This window comes from Caenorhabditis elegans, chromosome X (assembly GCF_000002985.6).
Source record: "Caenorhabditis elegans chromosome X".
NCBI classification, from domain to species: Eukaryota; Metazoa; Nematoda; class Chromadorea; order Rhabditida; family Rhabditidae; genus Caenorhabditis; species Caenorhabditis elegans.
This window is the reverse complement of record NC_003284.9, coordinates 14,187,228-14,212,618: the sequence shown is the minus strand read 5'-3', so window position 1 is coordinate 14,212,618 and position 25,391 is coordinate 14,187,228. Positions and strand designations below refer to the sequence as shown.

General features: G+C 33.2%; 1 protein-coding gene and 8 non-coding genes across 12 annotated transcripts; 3 read left to right on the top strand and 6 right to left on the bottom strand.

The window, feature by feature from the left end:
* Positions 1-4,451: 4,451 nt before the first annotated feature.
* On the bottom strand, positions 4,452-4,507 carry K06G5.10. The gene has a single exon (NR_072516.1). It is a non-coding gene; the product is annotated as an Unclassified non-coding RNA K06G5.10 (non-coding RNA).
* Positions 4,452-4,507, top strand: K06G5.5. The gene has a single exon (NR_072517.1). It is a non-coding gene; the product is annotated as an Unclassified non-coding RNA K06G5.5 (non-coding RNA).
* Positions 4,508-4,636: 129 nt separating this feature from the next.
* ceh-37 lies at positions 4,637-15,247 on the top strand (the record flags this gene model as incomplete). 4 transcript variants are annotated; one of them, NM_001373568.2, is made up of 6 exons in its annotated part: positions 4,637-4,807; positions 12,888-12,992; positions 13,794-13,948; positions 14,048-14,232; positions 14,365-14,512; positions 14,633-15,246. In NM_001373568.2, 6 exons carry the CDS (start codon positions 4,768-4,770, stop codon positions 14,876-14,878), a joined length of 879 nt encoding a protein of 292 aa, NP_001360629.1. In that variant the 3' UTR covers positions 14,879-15,246. The 4 variants fall into 4 exon arrangements, with proteins under 4 accessions (NP_001360629.1, NP_510366.1, NP_001294799.1 ...); NM_077965.5 differs by lacking the exon at positions 4,637-4,807 and having other exon boundaries at positions 14,633-15,247; NM_001307870.4 differs by lacking the exons at positions 4,637-4,807; positions 12,888-12,992 and adding an exon at positions 13,522-13,613.
* Positions 5,838-5,891, bottom strand: K06G5.8. Its single transcript, NR_072514.1, has one exon. It is a non-coding gene; the product is annotated as an Unclassified non-coding RNA K06G5.8 (non-coding RNA).
* K06G5.9 lies at positions 5,838-5,891 on the top strand. Its single transcript, NR_072515.1, has one exon. It is a non-coding gene; the product is annotated as an Unclassified non-coding RNA K06G5.9 (non-coding RNA).
* Positions 11,425-11,601, bottom strand: C37E2.8. The gene has a single exon (NR_072513.1). It is a non-coding gene; the product is annotated as an Unclassified non-coding RNA C37E2.8 (non-coding RNA).
* C37E2.9 lies at positions 11,974-12,194 on the bottom strand. The gene has a single exon (NR_072512.1). It is a non-coding gene; the product is annotated as an Unclassified non-coding RNA C37E2.9 (non-coding RNA).
* C37E2.7 lies at positions 12,848-12,994 on the bottom strand. The gene has a single exon (NR_072511.1). It is a non-coding gene; the product is annotated as an Unclassified non-coding RNA C37E2.7 (non-coding RNA).
* Positions 13,228-13,248, bottom strand: 21ur-12110. The gene has a single exon (NR_072510.1).
* Positions 15,248-25,391: the final 10,144 nt, after the last annotated feature.

Below are 25,391 nucleotides of genomic sequence, written 5' to 3'. Positions count from 1 at the left end.
CAAACTTAGGCAACACTATGTCAAAATCTGTGACAAATACACTTTATTATGGTACAACAACAGCTTCACGTTCAAGCTTCAGTCTTCACGTTTGAGAAATTTGCCAAATGTAAACATGACAACAAATTTTATTTTTTAGATACACATAACGCTGAAAAATTGCAAGGAGATCATTTAGTTTTGTGGGTGTCCATAAAATACCGTTTTTTTTTGTTGAAAACTGCAGTCTGGTTAAAAATCACATCTCTGTCAGGTCTTCACAATTATTGTTACAGCTTCACAGTCATTTTCCATTTAATCTTCAATTATTTATAGAAATATGGCCAAGCTGTGACAGCAAAAGAGCATATCATTTATGATTTCTTTAGGCTCTTCCATCAAAAGAAGAGTAATGAACTAATTGTTACTCGCAATAACAAAAAAAAATTAACGAAATTTTGTTAAAAAATGTCGATGTGAAATTGAGCCTTTTGTCGCCATTCTATGTATTTGTAGTGTAGAAATATTTTTTGAATTAAAACCCATCCTCTTTAAAAAAAAACGTTAGCCGTGCTACAGCCTATGGGTGTAAATTTATCACAAGTTCGAAATCTATTTATATCTTCTACAACTCACATTCGAGAAAATTTGCAACGGACTCACTAACGATAATACTAATAATTAGAATACCTTTCAGTTTGAAGACATCACTAACGAGCTTATTGATGGAATCGCCTCAAGAGTATAACCATGGGATCGAAACTGCAATTGGCTAGAAAAAAGATAAATGTTGGTGGTAGCAATATTTCCAGCGTTTGGTAGTTTTTTTGTAAGACATTTCTGTTATTCTAATTGTATGAAGATTTTTTGGAAATTTCAAATGTTTCGTTTTGTTTTGACGAAATTTCACATTACGTACAAGTAGAAATTGTTTTGTAGATTCGGTACTTGTGTATTATTCCCCCGCCATTTTAAAAATTAGTTAAATTTCCACTAATTTATCCGTATTTATTAAACGTGATACCCAGGGAGCCTTTCAGCTCGTCCTCGGACTTCCGAATAAAACCTATTATAATTGAAAGAGGACCTTAATAGAAGGTCACTCCAAAATTTTTAGTCTCGGAGGAGCACTTTGAAGTGGGTAAACGGCGATCTGAAAATATGCCTCTACACCCTCACTCAAAAGCACTAATTTTGCATTAGTGGAAAGTTTAAAGAACATAAATAATAAGTAACGATATAATTTCGATTTAAATCGAAGATGGGTGGCGCAGTGGTAAATGGTTCGCCCATCAGATGATAGATGTAGGTTCGTTTTCCGTCGTGGTTAATTTTTTTTCTAATTTTTCTTGCGCTCATGGAAGTCTGGAAGCATTCTGAAAATGCACATTTTCCAACTTTTACGGTTAATACATTCATTCCCGTGCATGTACAAGTCAAGTCGTTCGCTTTCAGAAATATATTTTTTTTCAATTTTCAATGATTTTTGTGCTCATGCCTATTTTATTTACAAAAATTTTCAAAAAAAATTGTTTTCCGAAAACTTTCTAAAAAGTGACCAGATGTTATAGAACCATGCAAAACTGGATGTTTCTATAGTTAGAATGTTTGAAAACGAGTTTAACATCCAAAATTGAGGTATAGTAGTAGCCCTATGTTCGAAAAACGCATGATCTTTGGATACCTATATCTCCGTGAAAAATTTTTTTATGGCAAAGTGATCAACTACAAAGTTGTTTATCATAACTTAAAGTACAACTGTGTAGTTAACCGTTTTTTATCAAAAAATTTGTTGTTCGAGATAAAGTTGTGTAAAGTTCGGCACATTCATGCTCGAATTATTATCTTCTTTTCCTGTTCATATCTCGACCAACAAATTTTTTGATAAAAAACGATCAACTACAAAGTTGTTCTTTAAGTTATGATAAACAACTTTGTAGTTGACCACTTGGCCATAAAAACTTTTTTCACGGAGATAAAGGTATCCAAAGGGAATCCGTTTTTCGAGCATAGGACTTTTCAGATCGATGTTCACCCACTTCAAAGTGCTCCTCCGAGACTAAAAATTTTGGAGTGACCTTCTATTAATGTCCTCTTTCAATTATAATAAGTTTCATTCAGAAGTCCGAGGACGAGCTGAAAGGTTTCCCTTGTTCCTAAAAAAGTTCCTAAAAATATAATAGAATTCCACACGTTTTTATTTTATAAATTAAAAATTTAATTTTCAGAACGGCGGGGGTATAATACACAAGTACCGTAGATTCTTTTTGATCATAAATTGTGTGTTATTTCTGAAACCGCACTTTTAAATGAAAATGAATTTCAAATTGTAATTAATTTTTTGAACACACCATGTCATACATTTTTAGGCATAGCCTAGTATACAAAAACTGAGACCTTTAAAATTTTGATTCAGCACTCAAACTTGAGTTCCAATCCTTAATCACTGATTTGGATTTGTTTCCATTTCAACATGTTTTCCGCATTTATATATCTTCCTATTTTGATTGTAGCTATTAAATTTAGACACTAAAGTTTAATTGAAAGCTGATACATAGGAATCAATACTGAATTTAAAATTTTTTCACTTGTTTCTAAAATAGTATCCAATATTTTTTCTTTAATTTGTGGCCCTTTGTCTGAGAAAATTCTTTGAAAACTTTATCTACAATCAGAATTTTGTTTCGAAAATATTTAAGCATATTTTCAAATACATACAAATTACTGCGTAGAGAAAAAAAGTGAACGTTTAATATTGGTAGCGTTGTATTTTGAAAATGGGGGTTTTTTTCAAACATCACATTTTCCTCAGCTTTCAACTAATTACTGGGATATTATGGTTTTTTCATACTTTTTTAATTTTTCTTGTAACCTTAAAACTCTTCGGTAATAAATCGATTCTTGGACACTTTTGGATTTTCAAAAAGTGTTGAAGCGGTTAAAAAATTAATTGAATCTTTTGAAGTTTTTAAGCTTTTAATAATGTATTCGTCTGACTGTATTGTAATAGCCAAAGCTTATTAAATTTTAAATTCTCGTATTGTTCTTTTATGCCCCTAAAGTCTGAACCACTCCCAAATCGGTGACTTGCACCTTTCATAGTTTGCATGTGGTTCCTATTATCGAAATCCACTTTCAGGAAATGACATACTCCGGCCAGGATGTTGTGACGGGCTCAAAATTCGAAACATTTTCATCAGCTGACTAATTGAATGAAGTGCACCTTAACAATCTTTGATTGGTGTCTTCATGACCTGAGCCACCGGCTCTTGCTAGTCTAATGTGCTTCCGGTTGTCCTTCCGGTCGATGACTGCTCCCTCATCCTCTATCTCCGTTGACACCTATTCATCACCATCGCAACCGCTATTTTATACTTTTCTGTTTTGATACTGCAACAATTCTCAATTCTCTTTTTCCAAATTTTCCATTCTCAAATTTTTCAATTTCTATATTTCCGAATTTTATCGAAAAAGTTATTTTCAGATTTCATTTTCTGCCTTCTTTGACTTCTGTCTAAAATTGTCGCATTTGTCGCCATCTTTCGCAACTATGATCGTCATTCATGTAAGTTTCAAAGGTTTTTTAATCATTGTTTTTAGTTTGTAGTTTGTGAATTCTTAACTGATGACGTGTACATATAAGTCTACTTTTAGGAAATTGTATAGGAAATTGTATATATAGAAATTGTATTTTTAATTGTATTTATTTTAATTGTGAAAAGATATGCACTCAATTTTTCAAAAAATATTCAACCATTAATATTAAGACCACCAGAATTTTTATTTTCAAACTGTTTCAATTTTTCCACAATTTTAACGTCGCTGTTTTGACTTTCTATCAGTCTCACACCCATACTATTCAATCTGACATTAGTTTTGTAGCCTCTAATATTTTCACACGATCTAGCTCACTGCAAGTTTGATGGTGGAAATACTGTAATAAAAGTGTTTTAGCTTTTTTTTAAATTCTTCTCTATATAACAATCATTTAAATTTCGAAAGTTTTCTCCTGGAAAATTATTAACATTTTTGCGATACTACGGAATACAAACTTGTGATTTGAAAATTGTGGCTTTGAAAATGTAGTTAATATTGTATTTTGAATTTGATTATATGAATGCCATTCCATTCTCACTTCAATTTGTGACATTCACATTTTCGATGGGCCTACCTGAAGGCACCTTCATGGCCTACCTGCAGCCATTTTCCGGTAACCACACCGGCGGCATTGAACCATGCAGTGAACGCTTGGAAACCACGAAACAAAGCTCTTGCGTGGTTTGTAGGCGTTTCGTGTGTGGTTCAGTTTATCTGAATTATATCCTTTTTTTCTTGTTTTTAGGCGTTTTTACCGTTTTACAATAAAGCTCCCTCATCTTTTCATTGTAAAAACTGTTTTTATTTATCATCACTACTCCGAAAACCTTATAAATTATCGAATACCGACCCAAATATTTTACTGTTGCCTGTCTGTGTCATGAGTACACTCTATAGACGGTGGTGGGTGTGATAATGATTTATCGCCATTTCTCGTGCTCCGACAACTGATATCAAAACTTTTGTGAGCCAGAACAAGACTCGGAGCACTGAAAAACGAAGAGAGTCGAAAGAAACCCACAAAACGAGACACTACTCCAGCAAAACTCACCTCTGTAACTTGAATAACGCAACATTTTTGTGTAAAAACTCTTTGGTTTCCACAGTATACCTATCTCAGTTGTGGAACTTTTGTTTCGAAAATCAATAACCATTGCTTATCCACACTTACTCTTTCGACTGTCTTCCCTAATGGAGCCTAGTGACAGCAACAAAAATGCGATGAATGATGGTGAGTAGAAATGATCCTCCCTTTTTGATTAGGAAATTTTACGATCGATTTATGAGGGATTATAATTGTGTTATCAATTCTTCAGGGAGACTCAGGACATTTAAAATCAGTATTTTAGTGTCGAGAAGTTGAAAAAAATGTTTCACAAAGGGAAAATTAGGTCCAGAGTCATTAAAATTCCGTATTCACTATGAGAAGCTAAAAAAAAGACCTGTAATCATTTGCACATTTTTTACAAATCTTTATATATTATATAGTATACCTCATATGTATATCGTAAACTCGTGAGGTTAAACCTATCTGAAAAAAATGCGACCTACCAGCTTTGCGATATAGGCCATATAATTTATATTCAGCTCAGATCTTCTGAAAAATCATGACCTGGTAGATAAGTGTTTTCAAAGAAATTCCTGCAGAACTGATATGGTATCCTAAACGAAGAGTTCATGGATTAAAAGAACATGAACAGTTCATTGTTGCAAAATTACACATTTGCACACTTTAAAAAAAAATTTTTTTACTGCTCAATAAGCGGATTTATTAATACTATATTTTTTCTGAAATATAGTCGAGCAATATTATTGCTTCTTGTAGTTGTATCTGTAAAACTTTTAATGAGACATTTTTGAGCATATTCGGATAACACATTTTTCATAATACTCCCTAAAACAACTTTTCTCGTGTGCCTATTCTCATTCTTTGCACTCTCACTTTCATTAACACTGCCATTTTTCAATTACCTGGATGAATAGAAAATACAAGACAGTGGTGGAAGAGAATAAAAATGAGGAGCGTCAATGTGCAGCCAGCTGCCTTTCACGAAAATGACATAGAGATGGATGCTAATTGGAACGATAGAAAACGAACTAGGTACGGAAATGAGAGATGGCTGTTCTATAAATGTGGAATGTTAAAACAAAAATTGCGTGTTTTTGACATATACATATATAATTGATTTTAAAAATCATTTTCGCCTAAAATATTGTGTGATGGAGTTCATTTTTGTTACTGCATTAAACTGCATTGACCAATATATATATATATATATATATATATATATATATATATATATATTTATTTATATTTATATTATATATATATATATATATAAAGTTACTAGTTAGTAAGCACAATAATTCCCGTAACTTATTGCCATTTCCGTTTTTTTCCACAGTAACACATCGTTCGTTCTTAATAATCATCGCACACAATGTAACCATCACACAGGCGCCATTTCTCGCCATTTCACATTTTGTTACACAAACAAAAAGTGAACTAAGCTGGGTATTAGCACAGCTATCAGTAATTTACGACTGTGCTGTCAACTGATTGGAAGTGAAATTTTTATGAGTAGAAGTATGTGGCGGAGCAAAACGGGAATTGTTTGGCAGGGGTGTATGGTATTGGTTTTGAACACGGAAATATTGTGTCAACTGGTGCTTTGTTTTTTCATACTGGTAACCAAGGCAAATTGAAGGTGGACTGGCATGTTTACTCTATTAGTACTACACCATATTCGTTGGTTCATTTAGACTTTTTTTTTGAAAAAATTAAAACAATATACCGGTTCAAAAAATTGAAGAAAAAAAGCTGAGCTGCCATAAATCATTTTTGATGCAATGTTTAAAAGTCTTATTATTGAGGTCATTTCGAGTAATTATAATCTTTTAGTCTCCCTTTGAGTATAAAATAATTTGAATCTAGAATGTCTCTAGAGCCAAATTGTCCACTGATAGTTAGGGGTTTCAACACATCAAAACTAGGAAAAATGAAAAAATAATGTTTATGTTTTTCGATTTCCATAAATCTTTTGATCACTTACGTGACTGTGTCCCATATTCTTGATACATTCCTCATATTGTCTCGTGCTCTCTATTTTTAGTAATTGTTAAGACTTATAATGTGATGCGTAGCAGCACAACATGGAATTTGTATTTTCTGATGTCAAAAGTTCTATTCGATGTTGTGTTATTTTATTCAAACATTGACTTATTCAAACTAAATATGGAATTTCTAAAGCCAGACTGTTTTACAAATAATTTGACACTTCTCGCAAAGCTCATTGGTAAGTTGGTTTTTTTTTCGCTGGCATAATATTTTCACGGTAGTCATATTTCAGAATCTGATAAGTGTGAGTAGTACATTTTTCAAATTTAAAACTGGTGATTTAAAAAAAAAAACTATCAAAATTAAAAAGTATTTAATTTAATATCCAATTGTTGAAAAAATGTGTTCCAGTTTATTAGCAAAACACCACTTGGAATGCATTTAGTTAGATATTCTGGAATTTTCACTTATTCATGTATTGCATTGTCTCCTCAACTGTAGCTAGCACCAATAGGTGTGAGCACGATCTACGTCCACTTTGGGAGATCAAATTAGTTCATTGAACACCTGACTGGAGGTATCACATCGTGTTGACACCAGACAGTAACATGCACAATAAATTCTAAATATTGAATCGTCTATTATTATAGCTAATTTTGTATCAAAAATTGTTTTATATATGTTGAAAGTGATATGCATTGTAGACGGAATCAAGCTCTGAGGTATTTTATTAAATGTCTAATAGTTTTTTTATGGGGGTAAAAGGCTCCTGGAGCATAACTTGACAAAGTATGAAATCTAATTCAAGGGCACGTAACTCGCTCCCAGATATATTTTTTTATTTCTACTATTATTCAATTGTATAGCACGTGATTTCATAAAAATGCATAACAGAGGAAGAAATTTCAGTTTTAAAAAATTCGATGTGAATCCTCAAGGGGAAGTGCATCATGATAGTACTAATATATAAAAGTTGTTTCATTAACCAGAAAGTTTTATGAACTTGTGAAACCTACGTAGAACAAATTCAATAATTTGAATACTTTTTTAAAATATATTTTTCATTTTAAATAAATGTATTGTCAAGTACACCAACTTTTGTAAAATGTCGCCATTCTTTTTTAATAAACATAACTTTTCGAATTTATTTATATTGAATCTAACATTTCTCATTTTGTCTTCAAAGTTCCAGCCCAGCTCTACGTCAACCTAAACGGGTTTTAAATTGACTGAATTTGTTGTTCCATTTGAACAAAGGTGTCGTTGCCACATTCAATCTTATGTGCATTCAAATATGTGAAAAGGTTCAAAATTTGGCTTGGTTCAATATATGCATGAAAGAACACCGATAAATAAAAAAAACAATTTCAAAATTTTTGAGAACAGGATTTTCATAAAATTGAATTTTTCATAAAACTGAAGAAAGGATTACTTAAAACAGCAACAGTCAATTGTTCATCCATCTAGATAAAGTAAGCCGTACGTACCTATACAATTTTGTGAAAATTCCATAAAGTTCAAAAGTTTTTGTGTATCCGTAACGTGTTGCAAAACAACACTTTCGATTTTTTTTTGCCTTCAGGACTTATACACCTGGAAAACTCTTACTCTATGTTTTTTGCCCTTCAAAAGTGCACATTCGGAGATCTGAAAATGTCGTGGGATTAACTTGCAAGCTGATAGTATTGGGTCATATACACTTTTGAACGCAGTTCATTTCTGTTTTTAATTTTATTCACGACTCTCATTTTTGTCTTTGACCTCAATTTTGTGGCAACATGAGAAACGGTTAAAAATTGAGTCGATTGTGATGTCAGAATGATGATCTTCTATTTTGAGATTTTTTATTGAAAATAGAAACATGTGTAGAAACAATATGACATGAATATATGAAAATGTATGTTTCATTTTTCATTTATTTCATTTTTTAACCTTAACCTCGGTTATTCTATTATAATTAGCTCTTCACAATGTGTTTTCTACTTCATTAACATTTGGAGAGTCTTATCTTTATTCCAATGGTACTCATTCAAGGTAACTCTATTCCATAGAACTCATTAGTATAGGATACGCAAAAGAAATTTATTTAAACCTTTAAGTATTCAAAAAACAAGATAATTTAACAGATTTAACATAGGAAAATTGACTACACAAAAAACGTAAACTACAGTTAAAAGTGCTTATAACTTTCTCTAGACTAAAACACAAAATGTACTAATTGTAAAATAATGAAAATCTATCCCAGTAAATATTCAAACTATATTTATCTGGACTAAAATGCATTTTATCATATCATTTTATCTATTCAATTGCTTAATGATTTTCAATAATTCTTAACATTTTTGAAAATAAACGCAAGAATTTTGGAAAACTTGTCTAGAATACACCACGAATCATGGCCCTATTACTTGTTCTTCCTGTTATTGTTAATCTGATAAGACGTGTGCTCATTAACCAGGTCAACTACCCAATTTAGCTGACTATAACAGTGTGCAAACATTGGAACATTTGAGCACAACCAGCCCCATAACTTGTATCATTCTTTACGTAACCGCTGACAGGACCAGAAATGTTTTGATTAGATTTGGTGATAACGATAGAAACCAGGAAGTATTCCGGTATGATGGTTCTTTATCGGTTCTCGGATTTTTTTGGCTCTAGAGTTTTTTTTTCCAAATATTAATTATAATTTTAGTAAACTTTGATAATAGGTGCGGGGGTAGGCTAAACTTCTGAATAAAACTTTCAAACTTTTTCCATGAACATAAAATTCAAATTTCCCCGCACCTCATCATGGCTTTAGGGGTCACTCAGTAACTGTTTCAACCTCAGACCAATTAACTTATATAGCCTAGCCAGCCCCTCTTCGTCTGAGTTTACAACTCTCCCTCTCCTCCTAGGTACACTTAGAAGTTGTGTAACTTCCCCATAAATACCCGTTAATTACGGATGTTTTATGATCACATTCTTCTTTCCGGGCACTTGCGGGCAGATTATTGATACTTACGCGTGTCCGACAGGTAAACTATGCTTGGGAATCTAACCTAACAGCAATAGAGCTTTACTGCTCAAAAGATTTGAATTAAGTTTTTTTTTTCAAAAATTTTAAGAATTCGTAAATTTTTGCATTTTTCATTCTGTTTCTGTCTTAGTATTTTGGAAATGTTTCAAGCCACAAGATTTAAATTTTAAGAATAATTTCAAACTTTCCTATTATCACCAAAATTTATATGAAAAGTTGTATTTTAAACTTAAAACTTCTACCAATCATAAAAATAAATGTATTGCATAACAGAAACAAAAACTAGGGCAGTTCTTTTTCGAATTTTCATCAAATTATGACCTCCTGCTGAGGGATGATGTGATGATGAGAAAATGGAATAGGGAGAGGGGTATGGAGAAAAGTTGAACAGTCTAGAATAAATAGTTTTGTTTCGCATTTTAGGTACAAATTTCTCTTATTTAACACTTTAAAAAATTGTTTTTAGATCAAGTTATTTGAAAGTGCTAAAATATAATTTTTGAAATATAATTAGTTATTTTTATATTTATAATTAGATCACTGAAAATCGCATAACTTTTTTTGCAAAATTTTATATTAATCAAACTTTAGACCGGAAATGTATCATTAATTAGCATATTTCCAAAGTAGAAGTAGCGAATCAAACGACTAAACTACATTGCTCCGCAGTCCAAAATCTAGTTTTTTTCTGAATAGCAAATGGTTATTTGCCATTTCAAAATTAGCATTTCACATTTATTTCACACCTACCCACAGATCTTCACTTTGACCTCGTAACAATAGCAGCTCACACCTTACAGCCACACTTTCTGTGATGACAGGCAGCATTTCTCACTTTTCAGCCATACGTGCCTAAAAAGGTAGGTACTCTAACAATGTCATGTAGATAATATTCAGTTAACATGTGAACATTGAAGTAAAAATCACACTGCTCTTCACTTTAATCAGTTCAGATAGAACCATTTAAAGAAGTTTATTTCTTAGTTTCTGTGAAAAGTCTTTATGTATTAATATTTTTAAAAATTTCAGAGGTGAGCAGTAATTAATTTAGCCACAGTAACATCACTACTGTAACATTTCTTGCCTAACTTCAAAATAACTTTCGTTTGCCGACCGCCTAAATTTCTTGAGTATGTTAATTTGCTGAAACCATTTGTTTGCCGCCTACCTCTAAGGCTAATTAAAATTGGAGTCAAAACTTTTTTTGAAAATACTTATCTTATTTGAAGATGTTTTTCTTGAAAAAAAATTGTGAGAATTTGAGGGAATATAAACAACATTTAGGTAAGCACAATACCACAAATATTTAGAATTAAAAATAGTGCTCGCACAATTTTTCTTGTCACACAATATAATTGCCACAAATTTATAATATAACTTTGACAATTTAGTTTTGACTTATTATTATACAATATTGCTCTAGTACAATGAACTTGAATTTGAAGACTGAAGCTGCCAAAACCAAACCACAGAATTCATGAGTTTAGAACAATACACTTTATTATTTCTTCATGCATTACATTCTCAACACAAAACAACAACAGTAACTCATGATGACATTTCTAGTTCACACCTCAAATCAAAAACTACAAATTCATACCCGAGGTCTGTCAATTTGATTCATTCCTCTTCCACACGCTCACACATCTTCTCCCAAGTGTTAGTGACAGTCTAACAAACAAGAATGACGAGGCAGTACAGTAACAACGCTCCGCCCCGTACGTATGATCATTGGGGAAACGGAACGACGGACACGCCTATTGCGGTGGCTCATGATCCATTTATTTTAGGGGGGTGTTTCCACGCGTATTGTGATGAGAAAAGTCACTAATCCGCCTACCTTTTAAGGGGACTAACCTTTAAATCGGGTCTTAAACCCGTTATAAGCCGTTCTGCAACTAATCTTGCAAATTGGGTCTTGTTGTTTCAATATGATTTAATGTTGATTAAAATGTTACCAAACATTTTATGATAATTACAATTCGAATTTGTTTTTGAACCACTTTCATTTCTACCTTCTCTCAAAATTTGCTGACTTGAAAGGCCCATGAATATCTAGTCTTTTCTAGTTTTGTCAGTTATGTCTCGCTTTGTGATATTTTTAGTTTATTAGAATCACTTTAAACTCTTTGAAATCTTGAAATATTTTCGAAAATTAAATAACTTAGGCTACAGTAAAGTTCCATTAAGAAAATCAGCTCCCTAATTTTAAATTTGAAAATAATAGAACCCTATTGGTTTTTCCTCCGATAAGGCGGCATTTAAGCAAATCTGTCTTATTTTATGGGCATCTCAGATTATTCGACGGTTAAATTCATATATTCTTTCCCCAATTCAAATTGCGACCTTTCACCCCTATAACTCATCAAGTAATCGAACATTTCCCAGATTCCTTAAACATTTACCTCTCCATTCTACTACGGTACTTCTTGAACAAGGCGGGGTTCCTCCCACACTCCTGCTCCTCCTTGTGTGCTTCATTTTGTGCTCTTCTTTCAATCATATTATCACCATTAATTTTCTTTCAATGTTATTTTATCGAGGCGCTAATAAACCGCTTAACCGGGTTTGGTGTGTGTATGTGTGCTCGAGTCTTACCCATGCCAAAACTAACATTTCAGTTTTACAATCGCCTCAAAATGTGCTAATTTATTACCCTCTTACCACACCACTCTTCAATACCCCCTCATAGTCTCTTATAATGAATCGGCTCATCATTGATTCAAATCTGCTTACCTTTGTAGGTACACGAGCATGGGTCTTTTTTTCGGAAGGGCAGGCTTGGAGGATTAATCTTGTCTAATACCATAATTCTAGGCTACTTTTTTGGCGAGCACCAGCCGGCCAAGATGGGCCAGCCACATTAGCATGTCTATTAGGGTAATGTACTAAATTCGACTCGGGCTTTGAGTTTAAAATATTAAAATGTAGAGTTCAACAGTTACTTGAAGATGTGTTTAGATTCGAGTTTTAACTCTTGAAAAAATATGAATTGAGTATTCAAATTTATCGAATCTCCGGGCTACTGTAACAACATATCATTGTTCAAAACCTACTAATGGTAAGTATCTAAAGTTCATTCACTTGTGCACCTTCGTTCTGACGTAGTAAAGCTACAGTACTCGTTGCACTTTACTTTTCATTATTACAATTAGACAACCAAACTTCTTCACGTGAACTTCTTACACTATACTTTACAATTCCATTTTCAACAATTGTTATATTTTTCAGGGATGACCAGCTATAGTTACTTCACAATTCCTTCAACTGCCACAACCGGGTTCAATTATCCGGTTCAACCAATGACTATGTTTAGTGGAGCACCATACAATGCAGGTATTCATGAAGAAATTACTTTTTAATGTCTCTGTAGTTGAAATAACTGAGGAATACATGCGCGCCCATGTACTCAGCATTTTGATATTTGAACTTTATTTAGGCTACATAAGATGAATAATTTAAATAACTTGACATAGCCACGTTGATTTACACCTTAACTTCTAAAAAATGTGCAGCTTGGGGTAATTCCTCCGATTTCATCTAACATAATTTCCTAGACCTATATCATTTCACCACTTATTCCGGGATATAATTGACTTTCATTCCTTCCTCACCATTTAATCCCAGATTAGAAACAGTAATAGTAAATAATAGTAAACAGCAGTCGGATGACCTCTTCGCCATAAGTGGGAGGGATTTGGTGTCCTTACCTTCAGAAGCACTTTTAACTTCTTACTGTACGCCTCAAGGTATCTTCAACAAAAATCGAGGACAAGAGGGGAAGTGAATAATCATAATCGCATTTGGAATTTGCATACCCACTGTTCTCTCTTCACACTTCTGAATCTCTGTCGATACCAGTTTATTGTGACGGCGTGCATGTATGTCATCTACTGTATTTCGACATCTTCACTAGTTTTTACTAATCGCACACTATGAATTTGTATTACGAAAAATGTAAGGGATAATAAGATTTGCTTGATACTAATTACACCGTTAAAATTATGAAGTCAAAAAAATTATATTGTAAATCTAGGTAAATAACGAGGTGATAAAACTGATAGGTGTGTTGTTCATTCTAACCACAAGTTTTAAAACACTTTAAATCTAAAAAAAAGTAACTCTCAACATTTTCAGCAATGATCCCACGGAAGAATCGTCGCGAACGAACCACTTACAGCCGTCAGCAGTTGGAAATTTTAGAGACATTGTTTAACGAAACTCAGTATCCTGATGTATTTGCTCGCGAGAGAGTCGCCGACCAGATTCGTCTTCAAGAAAGTCGAATTCAGGTGAGAAATTCAGGTGTTATCTAGATAGGATTTGATATTTCATTTTGTAAATTTATATTATACGAAAATATTTCTAGTCAATTTTCAATATTGGTTTAGGTGTGGTTCAAAAACCGACGTGCAAAGTACCGCCTCCAAGAGAAACAAAAACCAAAAAGAAGCAACGAAAAGAGCCAGGAGCACAAAAGTGAAGATCAACAACAAACAGATGTTTTGGATGGGGAGCCCCTGAAAGGAGGCTCGCCTGGTTATCAGCCACAAATCAAAAGTGAACTGGAGAGTTGGTAGGTTTTAATTTTCGATTTGGGAGGTAGAGAATTAGTTGGGAGGAGTGTTATAGAGCGGCTTAAATTTAAAAAAATCCGATTAGATCATGTTGACAAAGACCTCCAACCCGCCCATATTCGAATTTACAGTGACGGCGCAGTGGCCAGCGGTAAGCTAGGCACGCCGAAGAGCATTTCTCCAGTGGAGACGACCGCAAGCACCACTAGCTCCAATACATCTGCTGCAGAGCTGCAATGGAACGGTGATCACAAAATTTTGGGATTCGGAAAAAATGAGGTTAGTTATATTTTTTAAAGACAAATGTTGGGAGTTAGGTGTAATAATTTGTTCTAATTCAATAATCAGAAAAAAAATTCAAAAATTTCTCAAAATGTTTATCGTTGCTTAAATTTTAAGACAACTACTTCTGCCGCTGTAAGTCCGACAGCCGACAATGCATCAACACCATCCTCTTCAAGCTCAATCACCGCTACAAGCTCATTGCCAACAACGTCATCTTCTTTATCTGTCTATAACTATCCGGCAATCTATCCACAATGGGGACTTGACTACAGTACCTACGCCAATCCGCAATACGCTCAATTCTCGCACAATCCTTACGCAGGCACCCCGTTCTGGTATTCAAATGGAAATAATTTGTAAATTTGAAGTGTCTAGGTACTACTTAAACTAAAACCTATTTGTATTCTTATTTAGCATTCATTCGTTTTTGAAGAAATGTGCATTCCATCATCCCATCATCCTTGAAACATTGTAATAAATTGTCATTTTCATGTTCCTTTCCTGTAAATTTAATTCTGTTTTGTTTTTGAGTTTACTAAACTGAACTACCAGCTCAACTCCATGCTTGGTTTAATAACCAATTTCTTTAATTTTAATGTCTCTTCACAAATCAAGTTTTTCCTCAGAACTTGATGTTTTTGCATTCCCATAACTCCCGTTCACTTTTCATTATTTCCTGATTCAGTCACTATTCTATTCAGTGTTTGATACAATAAATCACATTATTTACACACATCTACAGTACCCTTAGAGAATTTGATAACATATATTATTATCAGATTAACATGACAACGTGTGAATGAATTAAGTTATAGGCCAGTTACAGACAAATTGACGACTTGATACATTACCTTGCCTATTTGAAACTTGTTGATAAGTTTTGCCAAAACAGGTTTGGAAATGTTTTGGATTACATTGCGATTTCCGTTTCAGTAATTTTTCTTACAACTGAAACGTTTTTTTTTAAATTATTGGAATTTTTAATTAATTGGCTTCCTTGATCTAAAAACTCCGTTTTTTGTAGACAATTAACAAGAGTTCCGTTGGGTGTATATTAACTGTGCTTTTCTAGACCAGCCGGAATATTGTCTCGATTTATCGAAAGAGGAGTACCATATCAAATTTGTTTTGTTTTCATGTACTCAGAATAGTCCAACTTTCTAATGAAATATTCAAAAATGCTTACAGGCTTTTGTGTTATTTCAGGTGCGTTTTCATTAGAAATCAATAATTAAGAAATCTATCCAAATTTGAACAAGTTGGCTAAACTGAACGTTTTAGCTGTATTCAACCCTTTTACTTTGAAATTGCCAACCGCCAGTAACATTTTTTGACAATTTCGAGTAGACTGATTTTGAAATTTGAGTTTTGTGAGTGGATAGTTTTTGGTGAAGTCAAATGTTTTTAATTTTGTACTCCTTATTTACCTGAAAAGGTAGCACTTTACTGACTTTCTTTTCACATTAAAATTTTACTTGTTAGGGTATTTTGTGTTTAAAATATTTTTTTCACGTTGTATTTTTCAATACGGTTTACCTATTGAAAAAGTCAATTTTTAACGGTATTTCCCCACCACGTGTCCTTCTGAATTTGTCCATATTGACCTGAAAAATATTTTCCCGCGCATTTTTCATTCACGCTTGTCGATTGACCCAGCGGGTGATGTTTGCGAGGACAGGTTCACACAAAAAAGGATTAGCGGCATGATACACTCACTTATTTCTTTCCCCTCTGTTCTCACGCAAACGGTTCAACTCTTGATGAGGTAGTAGGTGTCGGTGTCATTTACCTTTGGCAGAAAGAGGGAGACATAGAGGGAGTATTTTGGGCCCGCTGCCGACAGAAAAGTGGTCATTGTTCATATGCTAAATCGACCGGAAACTTAATATGAAACTCTCGACTGTCATTTACAAATGAGCAGTTTTGTGATACGCGAGTTTGTTTGCATCGAGGGGTTCGGTGATCTAAATATATGAGCTTTTGTGATAAAAAAATACAGCATAATCAAAAGTTCTCAAAACAATTCCCAATCTTCCCCATAATTTATCTTAATGTTGTTGTGATATAATTTTCAGGTTAAAAAAATGTAGTTTATTACTTTATATTGTTTTTTATTACTAGACATTAAAATTACGAATTCACCTTTCTGTTTATTGTATAGAAAGTGAACTCATCAATTCTGAAAATTATTCTACTTCTAAATTATTTTATTGTTAATTTTTAACTTAACTCACTATTAGCACCAGATAATCCCACCACATACCATATTCAAAATCATTTTTAAAATATGGTCCTCTACAAATTTCAAGGTCCACTACAAAATCCTGGCATAAAAATCATTGTCATATTCCAGTAATATTCAAATTGTTATAATGACCAAGGAGATATTATGAATCAACAGTATGGATCAACATCATCTGTTTTTAATGAGCACGTGTACAGCTCCTCTGGTTGACTTATCTAAAAAAAGATCAAATGGTTTTTTGCACAAATTGCCTTTTTATGAGAATATTTAAATTTGTGATCAAAAAATTGTATTTTTTAAGTAATTGGACACCGAACTTTTCAAACTTCCAAATACCAAGCTTAAAAAATCTAAATACAAATAGGCAAGTTGGGTTAGGATTTTTCTCCCAGAGAGGATTTGATTTTGAAATTATTCGGAATAGTCCGGTTATATGGAAAAATTGCGTTTCCGCTTTTATCAAATTTTCCTAATTGAATTTTTCTAACCAACAAAATAAACTGTAAGATTTATCAATGATTAGTCCCATCACTTCGCTGATTGGTCTTGCAGTTTTCAAATTCATAAAATGAAGCTTCGCGTCTTTGTTAAAGGGTTTCCTAAAAATAATTTGGACTACTGTGAAACTACTATGAAATGTTGAAGTACCGACAAATTGATCACATTAAAAATTAAATTGCAATTTCAAAGACTACAATTCGGTGAATCTAGTGAAAATCAAAGTATACAAAATTGTGGTAAAAACTATTGAAAAATGAAATAGGAATTACAAATTCCCTATCTGTTAAAATGCCCAATTAGGGTTACAAACGGCATATAATTACTCTTCAACATTCACCTACCGGGCTACTGTAGGCATCACCTGTCCCAAATAAGCATGCAATACTGTCTGCTATCCTTCCTCTAAACGGTTACAATTTATCAAACCCCAAAATCTTTGAGCCGACTGTTCGCAGTCTGGTGTGAGACGACAGGTGACACCTGTAATTGGAGCAGCATACCGTATTGCGTGTGCAGCTTCCGATTTGTATCTCCGGAAACTGGAAAAGAGCCGCACACATGCAGTGCAGCTGCCCGGTTTTTTTTTTGGCAAAGAAGAAGAGACATCATTAGGATTATAGACTGACTTAATAAAATGAGACATTGCAAAAAACAATTATGTGCTGTTTGTGAGGTAGAGCAAATTGGAATTGGGAATGGTAATATGGTAATAGAGGAAAAGGGTTTGAAATTTGCAACAAAAGTAAACATTTATAATGTACTTCTTTAAAAAAAATTTCATGTAGTTTGTGTCATTTTGTCACAATTTTTCAATCAAGAAAATGTATGCTCCCAACCCATCTGTCGCCTTATTGGCTAGGAAAACCGTAATCCCTCTTTTTGATAACAGCCATCATTCTTCTCTTCTTATCATTGTGCCATTTTCTGCAAAACTAATCGATTATCGTTCCTCTACCCGTTTGATTCAATTCAACGTGCACAAAAAGTTTACAGGACGGTTGTTCTTTCGCTGTGACCAAGTACAAAATGTACTCAAGCAAAGTATGAAGCACACAGTTTTAATCACAAACGTTAACGATCATAAAAGACGTGAATTGTATTGTTGGAAGTTTGGAATCATCAGCAGAAAAATATAAATTAAAAACACACTTTCATTTGTTACAAAATTGAATTATATGTATTTTTCAAACAACAATAAATAACTTAAAACTTTATTCACAATTTATTCTCACCTCAATCACATATTGGTTCTATATTTTTCTGGGTACCATACCCAGTGTTAAATTTAAACAAATCGACTTTAAAACCATTTTGGCAGATTTTTTGAATATGTATAAACTACTAACTACGACGTCGGTTTATCTACCAAAAAAAGTTTAAAGTTTAATTATCTCAACCTGACAGTGCTATCAAAACCCAAAGTTTATTGAAAACGCTTTAAATTTCAGATTTTTAAAAACGTTCATTCGAGTCAGGAGTGGGCGGCAATTGCCGGCAATTTGCCGGTTGGTCGATTTGGCGGAACTTGCCGGAAATGTCTGGGAGGATTTTGTATAAGACGAAAACATTTAAAACTGTGCTCTTTTGAAATTTTTCCCTCTTTTCTTTAGATATTTTCATTGGATTTGCTTACTTTTCAAAATAAAATATAGAAACATTTATAGGATGCGTACAATTTTGTTGTTTAAAATTGAAATTCTGAAATGTCTTAAAAAATGTGCATAACCACAATTTGGCGAAAATTTTCGGCAAATTCGGAAAATCGGCACTTTGCCGATTTGCAGGAAAAAATCGTTTACCGCCCACCCCTGATTTGAGTATTAGGAAAACAAGCAAACTTTCAAATAATTTCAAATTTATTATTTTTCAAAACTTTTTGCATGGTTTCTTGGTTCTTGGTTCACAATATGAATAGACCAAGCACCAGCAGAAAAAATGAGGACAATATATATTTGTTGAGTATTTTCCACTAAAATGCGTAGGTAGAAAATTCAACAACTGTTTAAAACGCGCAAGGGAGTTCAAAGGGAGTTCAAAAAAAAAGTTCAAAAAAAAAAAAAAAAAAAAAAAACTAAACTTGTTCAGTTTTATAACAATGAAATTTTTGACCAATGCAAAAATGTAGACATTCTCGTTACTGTACACGATTTTCTGGAAGGTTTTGCTAAATAGACACAAGTTATGGTGTTACATTTTTGAAAACTACATATTTGCAAGCTTTTTCACAAATTACAGTACTGTTGGCAAATTTTAAATGACATCCAATATTTGTACCTATTATTTCCAAAACTACGCAAAAATCTTTCAAAAATGCGACCAAACCTTTGACCACCCCGTTAGGGATATCTGAAACATTTTTAATTATTTTATTCAAGTACTTTCTAGTTTTGACCCGCTTTCAGTATATTTTGGCATAATCCCTACATAAAAATTTTGAAATGTTACTTTCAAATTGGAATACCAAATTCAAAAAACTAGATCAGAGTCATGTGAAGCAGTTTAAGTCAAATAGATACAAAACCTGCTGTTTCAAATAAATTTTTTTATGATTCTGTTTTTTTTTTCCAAGAAACATGAATGATCTGTTTCAATTTTTCCAGAAAATCAGTGCTGTAATTCCAATAGTGCAAAACAAAAATTGAAGTTCAATACTTCTGCTGATAAACAACGGTCATTGAGTAAATTTTGAATTCCCTTGAAACTTTAGCGTGTCAAAGTGCAATTGTGAGTCAGAATGTAGTTTTGGTTCAGAGCATATGTAAGATAATGTTGATTGTTTTGTTTCCTGGTTGACTTTGTTATCAGGAACTTTCTCTATGTTTCAAACCGCATTTTCCGTTTCAAAATTACGGTGAAATATTAAATATGTGGCGTGTGATCTGATCATATTTTTTGCCGTTGTTTACTTTAATTCCTCAATTAGGCTTGCAGTATCTAGTAGTCTTCCACTAGCTTCTTGTCAGATCAGTTACTGTTACACATTGTGGCAACTAGGGGTGCTTGTCATTTTAAGGGAAAAATATATTAAGGGGTTAGTAAGAGCGCATTCGTAAGGTGTCATCATGATTTACTGTCTGAATATATCTTACATATGTTATCTAGAAGTATGGGTAATCTATAAGTTGCACGCCAATACTTCTTTGAAAATTAGTGTGACACCCTTATTTTCTGTTGCAAAAGCCAACTCATTAATTTAAACCCTTTAATAATACTTTTGTGCAATTTTTGATGATCGTCTACTAATTTACAAAAACGTTTAATTAAAATGTACTTTTGTTACAAAACCCAGCGGTTTTTTTTGACTATTTAAATTAAAAAATTGCAGTTCAAAACTAAACTCTCAAAATATGTATCGTGCGAATATTAGACTTGCTGTACCTAGTAGTTTTCAGGCTCTAATGAAGTCCCCTTTCTTCAACTTATAACGCTTCACAGCGTCTTCTCTTTTTCAAATTTATATACACCTGTCTCCATTATTATATAATAGATGTTATCTTCATTCAAAACGATGAGCGGTGCAACTGAAAGAAAAACGTTTTTGGGATTACAAATCCGTGTTCTCTCATCTTCCATTCACGAGCACGACCGCGCGTGTTTCGTTTTGCCTGGTTGCCTGGGATGGGTGTATTTATGAGATTAACATTTACATTATCATTATTAGGAAGGTGTGTAATGGATAATGAATTGATGAAAGTTGTAGCAGTTTGTGGGAAATTAAAAATTGACAATTTTAGAAAACAGACTGACTGTTTCAAGACTACATCGTGGTGATTTTCAATTTAAACTTGATAATAAATAAAATGTGAACATATTCAGATTGAAAGCATAGGTACGCTGTATTAAACAATAGTAAAGATGAATATTCTACTTATAGTTACAATTTTAGGGGAATAAACAAAAAAAGAAACACACACCAACCAAGAAAAATTTTTTCCTATAGGCTTTGATAATACTTTGATAATTTTTTTGAATTATTTAAATTTTAACATTAAAGACTCCAAAAACAAATTTTTATTGAACTACATATAATGACTTTTAAGCAAAAAGCTTGCCAAAAACACTTCACCAACCTATTAGAAAATTGTGATTTTTTTCAGACACTGCCGATCTTAAAATCAAGCAGTATCGAAAAGTTTATTTTTTGCAAAAATACAACATTTTAAGTATTCGCCAACATATAGTACATATAGTAAATTTCACTTAAGTCAACCTTTCACAACTTGATCAACATCTACTACAAATCTGGGGGCCTACATACCTAAACCTATTCAACCATATGCATGTTCAAACTGTTACCTTTTCTTCACTACCATTACCATTACAAAATTTGTCATCATGTCATCATAACCTGGAATTAGTTGCACAATGTGTCAACTTGCACACAGTCGTTACATTTGGATGTTTAGATAGGTGGTAGAGAGTGGAGAGGATTTTATGACAAGTTACGTCATATCACTTTCGATTAGCACATTCTTGAACCAAAATGAGGGAGAGACGAGATATTGCAGATATAAAAATTAATACTACTGTTTCAATTTATTTATTTATTTATATTTATTCATCAGGCAACAATCATAATGATACAATTCCAACAAAGCAGTGAAGTGAAGGAAAAAAAGAATGAATAAATAGATATAATATAGTGCTCAATATTGCTCAAAATCAGCTCATTTTTACAGTTTATATTTTGTAAAAAAAGTAAAATTCGTGTCAAATATATCTCTATATTTTAATAGTGAAACATGTTTTCATCAAAAATGAGGCTACCAAGATATAAGCCGTCAAAGTAGAGCACTGAGGGTGCAAGTCTAGTAGGAAAAATAGTGCATATGAAAATACCATTCTGATAGGAAAATAATGGTTAAACATTTTTTTTTTGTGCTTTTTTCCGTTTCAAAAAAAATTCTCCATTTTCCGAAAACATACTTGGTTCCCAAAACTACAAACTAAGGTCATCCAAAGATTGTGCAAGTAACCGGACATCCGGCTGGCTGGAATGATGTTCTGTATTGGTTCGCACCTTCGCAATCAATTATTGACTATTGACATCGCACTTGGAAATTGTTCACTCTTTACATTTCCATTTTATCCAACAATATGTGATCGGTAGTTTAATAAACTAATCGAAATTTTTATTTTGTTGCAGGCGTTCTTCAGTCCTGTATCACATTCAGTTTTCTCAATTAAAGGTACTTCTTTGTGTGTCTTTGTGACAACCAGGCTGAAATCAGTAAGGTGCACATGTGTATTGACTATATTGCCAGACTCGCACCTTGTAGTTCATGTTCTCACGGTGAAACATCACCTCCTTGTCGGTGAGATTTCGAATCAATAAAAATATTTACGAAAAATAGGATAGTTTTCAAAAGGTGTACTTTAGTTTAGAAATTTATTTTTTCTATCTTGGCATATCACACTTCGGACTAAAATATGATGCATGTAAGCTAAAATGTCAAACATTTTTTAGACAAATCCCCGATGTTTCTTCTGAAATAACACCAAATTCCAGTTCGAAAATGAGATTTTGAATTAACAATTTTGAAGTTCAAGAATCCTTGCCATTTCGAGAGTGGTGTACGTGAAAAAATGTGTCGATTAAGAAATCCTTGTCTTTGTTCCTTTAAGGTTTCCCATTTTCTCATACTTTTTTCTCATATTGCCCTAATGACAAACCGTTTATGACAAAAAGAAGCCCTTCGGATGACCTCACAAAATTGTTTTGTTACAAATGTATATACACTTCTTTTTTCAATTTTTTCCTGTCGAGTAGGTGATCAGGATTATCAGAAAGGAAACAAGAGAAAAAAGAGCTGAAGGTCAAAGAATAAAGGGATTATATGCGAAAGGGAGGTGGAGCCAAAATTAGGGTCCTTGAATATTTCATTCAACTTTGCACATTTGGACAATCTTTTTAGATATCTGATTATTCTGTTTTGGAAACTTTCTACTTTAGCATACCTGCATCGAATAAACTTTAAGGTTAACAAGATTTTCTGTATACAGGGTGGGCCAAAAGTATGGTAACACATGAAGCGCTCTTTTACATGAGATTTTCGCGCGACTGCCACGTCATACGTACATTTTTCTATTGAATACTGATAGCTGAATAAATTTCCTTCAATTTGACCCAAAATTTGTAATGTTTCCCAATAAGGTGCGATTTTAATCACCTCGGCAATTTGGCGAACCCTTTCGAAAAAACGGCGTTTTGGCACGCGGCACTTCCCACACAAACGCACCTCCCACGCACGCCAATAATTTTCAGATGTATGATTTTTATGTTAAATTGAAAGTTAAAGAAGTGAAGAAGCGTTTTTCATTGTTTTTGTAGCATATAAAAATTTTCTGTGTCGGCACTGGCGCCTAGCAAGAACCTTTGAATGTTTCATGAATTCAACTTTGCGAAATTTTTCTCAGTTTTTTTGGTTTCACGAGGCGTAACGACCCACAAGATCATCTGAGCTCAATTTTCTATCAAAATTCTGGGAAGTCAGGTCAAAACGTGCCGAAAAGTACTAAAATGAATTTTTCTACATACTGCTGCCGCCGCTCACATCCATCTTTCTGGCGACTGTTTCATTCAAGACTTTAACTACTGCCACATTCCATAACAAAAATACCATGACAGAAATTTTTTGATTTTTTGTTCTTGAAGAATCTCTAGACCAAGAGCATTCTTTGAACTATAAAAACTTGTAAGAAACTTGATGGATTCGTCGAAAAAAATGTAGAACTCCCGCAGAATGCCAACTTGCGTGCCATCAAGATCGCAAAAAGTTCTGAAGGCCTGCAGCGATGCGGATGGGGAAATTTTGAAAATTCAAAACGTTAAACTGGTCAGTATTTCATGGAGAACAAAACTTGCACAAATTGAGGTAATAACTCTCTTCACACGGGAAGCTATAGAGCCGCGAACGTGTTACCATACTTATGGCGCACCCTGTACAAAATAAATTAGTAGGTTTCCGATTTTACCCAAATTCGACCAAGATTGGCCGTACCTGACCAATTAACAAAAACGTCAGCAACACAATTTTTCGACTAAAATTAATTAGTTTTCTGTACCAATGAAATATTGAATTGTCTACAACTATTTATTAATCTATTTCATGAATTCATCAAAAACCTCATTTTCTAAGTACCTTTTTGGAATCACCGTAATGTGTTACACAATCCACTTCAGTTTCCTCCACCGCAAAGGGCATTCCTTTGCTCCACTTCGGAGAGCATCTTGTGCTCATCATTCACATAACAACTCAAAAAAAACCATCTGCTTCAAGACAAAGACCTAGGATTATGGTATTCGCAGACAGTTTACTAGCAACATGTCAGTTTTTATTGTTCAGCAGGACAAGTTATTTATAGTTATGCCGACATGGATATTCATGTGAGGGAAGTGAGATGAAACAATGGACTGTCGATCAATATTCTTGACACGAATATCCTAGGCAGGTTGGTGTTCTCACCTTTGGGGAATGTAAGGTGGGAAATGATATTTAGAATTTATGGATGTGATTGAGAACATCAACGGGCAAATTAATGAAATTCGGTAATAGCTGAAGTGTTGTATTTTAGAATAAGTTAATCTTCCGGTGAATTGACTTTTTAAAACTTTTTTGAACGTTTTTTTCCAAAATAAACTACTGACTTCCTAGAAAATTAATTTTTCCCCAACGTTTCTTTTCACCGTTTCTTTAAACCTATACTTAACTCGTAATTGTTTCTAATGTTACCTGATTATTTGCACTGTTTCCCATTCTCAAAAAATTGAGCTTTTTCTAACTATCACCAGTTAGCCATTAGTTTTTTTTGTTAATTAAAAAATTATATTTTATACAACATAAGTATGAGTGAGCAAAAATCAAACTAATTTTTGAACCCATATATTGGCGCCATTGTGATTAACATTGTCAGATTACACTTACGGATCAAGGATAAGCTTATCCGATAAGGCTGAGCCTGAGCTCCTTCAGATTATAGTATAATGCTAAGTTCTTGTTGCTATGTTTGCAAGCTGAGCAATATCCGTTTTATTCAAAGAATTGGATTCCTTTTTTTGTTACTTTGAAATTTTAAAATGTAAAAATAAACATACAAGTTTTTTACCGTAATTGAAAAATTGTAGCA